The following is a 1,823-nucleotide window of genomic DNA, read 5'->3' on the forward strand; positions in this document are numbered from 1 at the left end:
TTTTTTTTTTTTTTTTTGTTTGATAATCACAATTTAAACTATTTTAGAGGATCAAATGTGAAATTCTAACTCTGCATGCATATCCAAGATTCTTATGATTAATTTATGAGTTCTCTTGTATTGAGTTTTTGATTAGCTACCATCATCAGCCATCAGGTTATGTCTTCCAACAATAATTTGTTCCTATCTTTAAAATTTCGAATGGAATTGTTACACTTAGATGCTTCTAACTTGCTCGAGGATCTCACTGCTATTTTGAAATTGTCTCATCTTCAATATTCTGATTGATTATTGTATTTTCGTCGGCTCTTACAGTTTCCAGAGTTCGTCAGTTCATTTTTTTCCCGGTTTTCTTTGCCATCCGCGGGAAATCCTCCAGCAGCCCCAACTAGAGATGTTAGAGGAAACATGCCATCTTTCGTGGGCCGCCAGGTTGAGGTTAGTACATTTGGCGAATGCTTCTATTTGCTGTTAGTTTAAACACATTTTGATAAGCTAAACGATTAAGCATGAACTTACCGTGCCTTAGTATTTATAAGAATGTTGGTATTGCTAATGTTGGCATAATCCATTGAATAATCTATACAGCTGATGTTGGTATTGTAAGTTTGATGCTATGTCCCTCTAAACTGGTTTGCTTTCTCTTGTGCTACTTTAGAGGAGCCATCCTCCTGTGCCAACTGCCACAGAACCACCAGAGGACTCCATTGCCACACTTGTTTCGATGGGGTTCGACAGAAACTCAGCGAGGCAGGCCCTTGTGCATGCTGGAAATGACGTTAACATTGCGACAAGCATACTTCTTGAATCACAATCGCACTAATTTCATGGAAATTTTTCTCGGTATATGAAACCTTTGACGTCCCCAGTTCTGAGAACAGTCAAATTCAGTATCCAGGGTTGATGGTCCGACACACTTGCATTTGCTGACAACTGAGTTTTGATAGGTTGCAGAAACTCATCAGGCTGTTTCTCTTAACTCTCTTTTCGGTTTCCCTTTTGTTCGTATCGTAGCTGTCAAATTTTCTTAATACTTGATGTCTGACTACAGATGATTGCTTAGTTTGTACGTACGAAGTTAAGCTGGTAGAAGTATTTGTGGAAGCAGAATGTGCAGAATTCTTTTGTTCTGTGATAGCTATAAAAGTTGCAGATTCGTACAGAAATTTTATTGGCTGCTAATCATGATTAAGTCACTATGTGCAAACTAGTTGATTTATTGGCTGCTAATTATTCGACAGTTTTGTGAGGAGCGTAGAAATTAATCGATTTCGACGCTTACGAACGACAGTCAGCATCCAAATATGGTTTTGCTCTCGGCCCGTTTTCGTTCAACTGACATTGGGGTACAATCAAGGCTCTTTGCTCGCATTCTAGGGCAATTCTGAAAATCTGCATTCTCTTTCAAATATCTTAATATTCCGCTTGAAAGCAATTATCAGACTTGAATCTCGATGAAATCTCAATGAAAGAGAGCCTATAGCACTTTACGTACGGGGTTCAAACTGAAACCCTAATTGGAACATTTGGAAAAACTGAGTCACGATCGATAATTATTCAACAATTTTGTGAAGAACGTTGAAATTCAACGATTTTGACGCTTACGATCGGCCGCTAGCACCCAAAAATAGTTGCACTACCGGCCTGTTTTTGTTCCGGTTAGGGTACAATAAAGGCTCTTTGCTCTCATTCTAAAGCAGTTTTGAAAAAACTATCTCCTCTTTTCAATATCTTAATATTCCCCTAGAAATAAGTGCTTGGATTTAATCTCAAAGAAAGAGAGTGTAAGCATTGTATATATGGGGTTAAAACTGAAATTCTAA

The 1,823-nt window shown here is 38.0% G+C and overlaps 1 protein-coding gene across 1 annotated transcript in view; it reads left to right on the forward strand.

Annotated features, from left to right (window-relative positions):
- The window catches only part of LOC111437003 (rhomboid-like protein 20), an 18,570-nt gene extending 17,404 nt beyond the window's left edge, over positions 1 to 1,166 (forward strand). The window contains exons 7-8 of the mRNA XM_023074832.1: positions 316 to 438; positions 659 to 1,166. Coding sequence (XP_022930600.1) covers positions 316 to 438; positions 659 to 823 — 288 coding nt within the window. The 3' untranslated portion in view covers positions 824 to 1,166. The remainder of the gene's footprint in view (positions 1 to 315; positions 439 to 658) is intronic.
- The last annotated feature ends 657 nt before the right edge of the window (positions 1,167 to 1,823 follow it).

The sequence above is a fragment of the Cucurbita moschata genome, unplaced genomic scaffold (assembly GCF_002738365.1).
Source record: "Cucurbita moschata cultivar Rifu unplaced genomic scaffold, Cmos_1.0 Cmo_Scf00061, whole genome shotgun sequence".
In the NCBI taxonomy this organism is placed as follows: domain Eukaryota; kingdom Viridiplantae; phylum Streptophyta; class Magnoliopsida; order Cucurbitales; family Cucurbitaceae; genus Cucurbita; species Cucurbita moschata.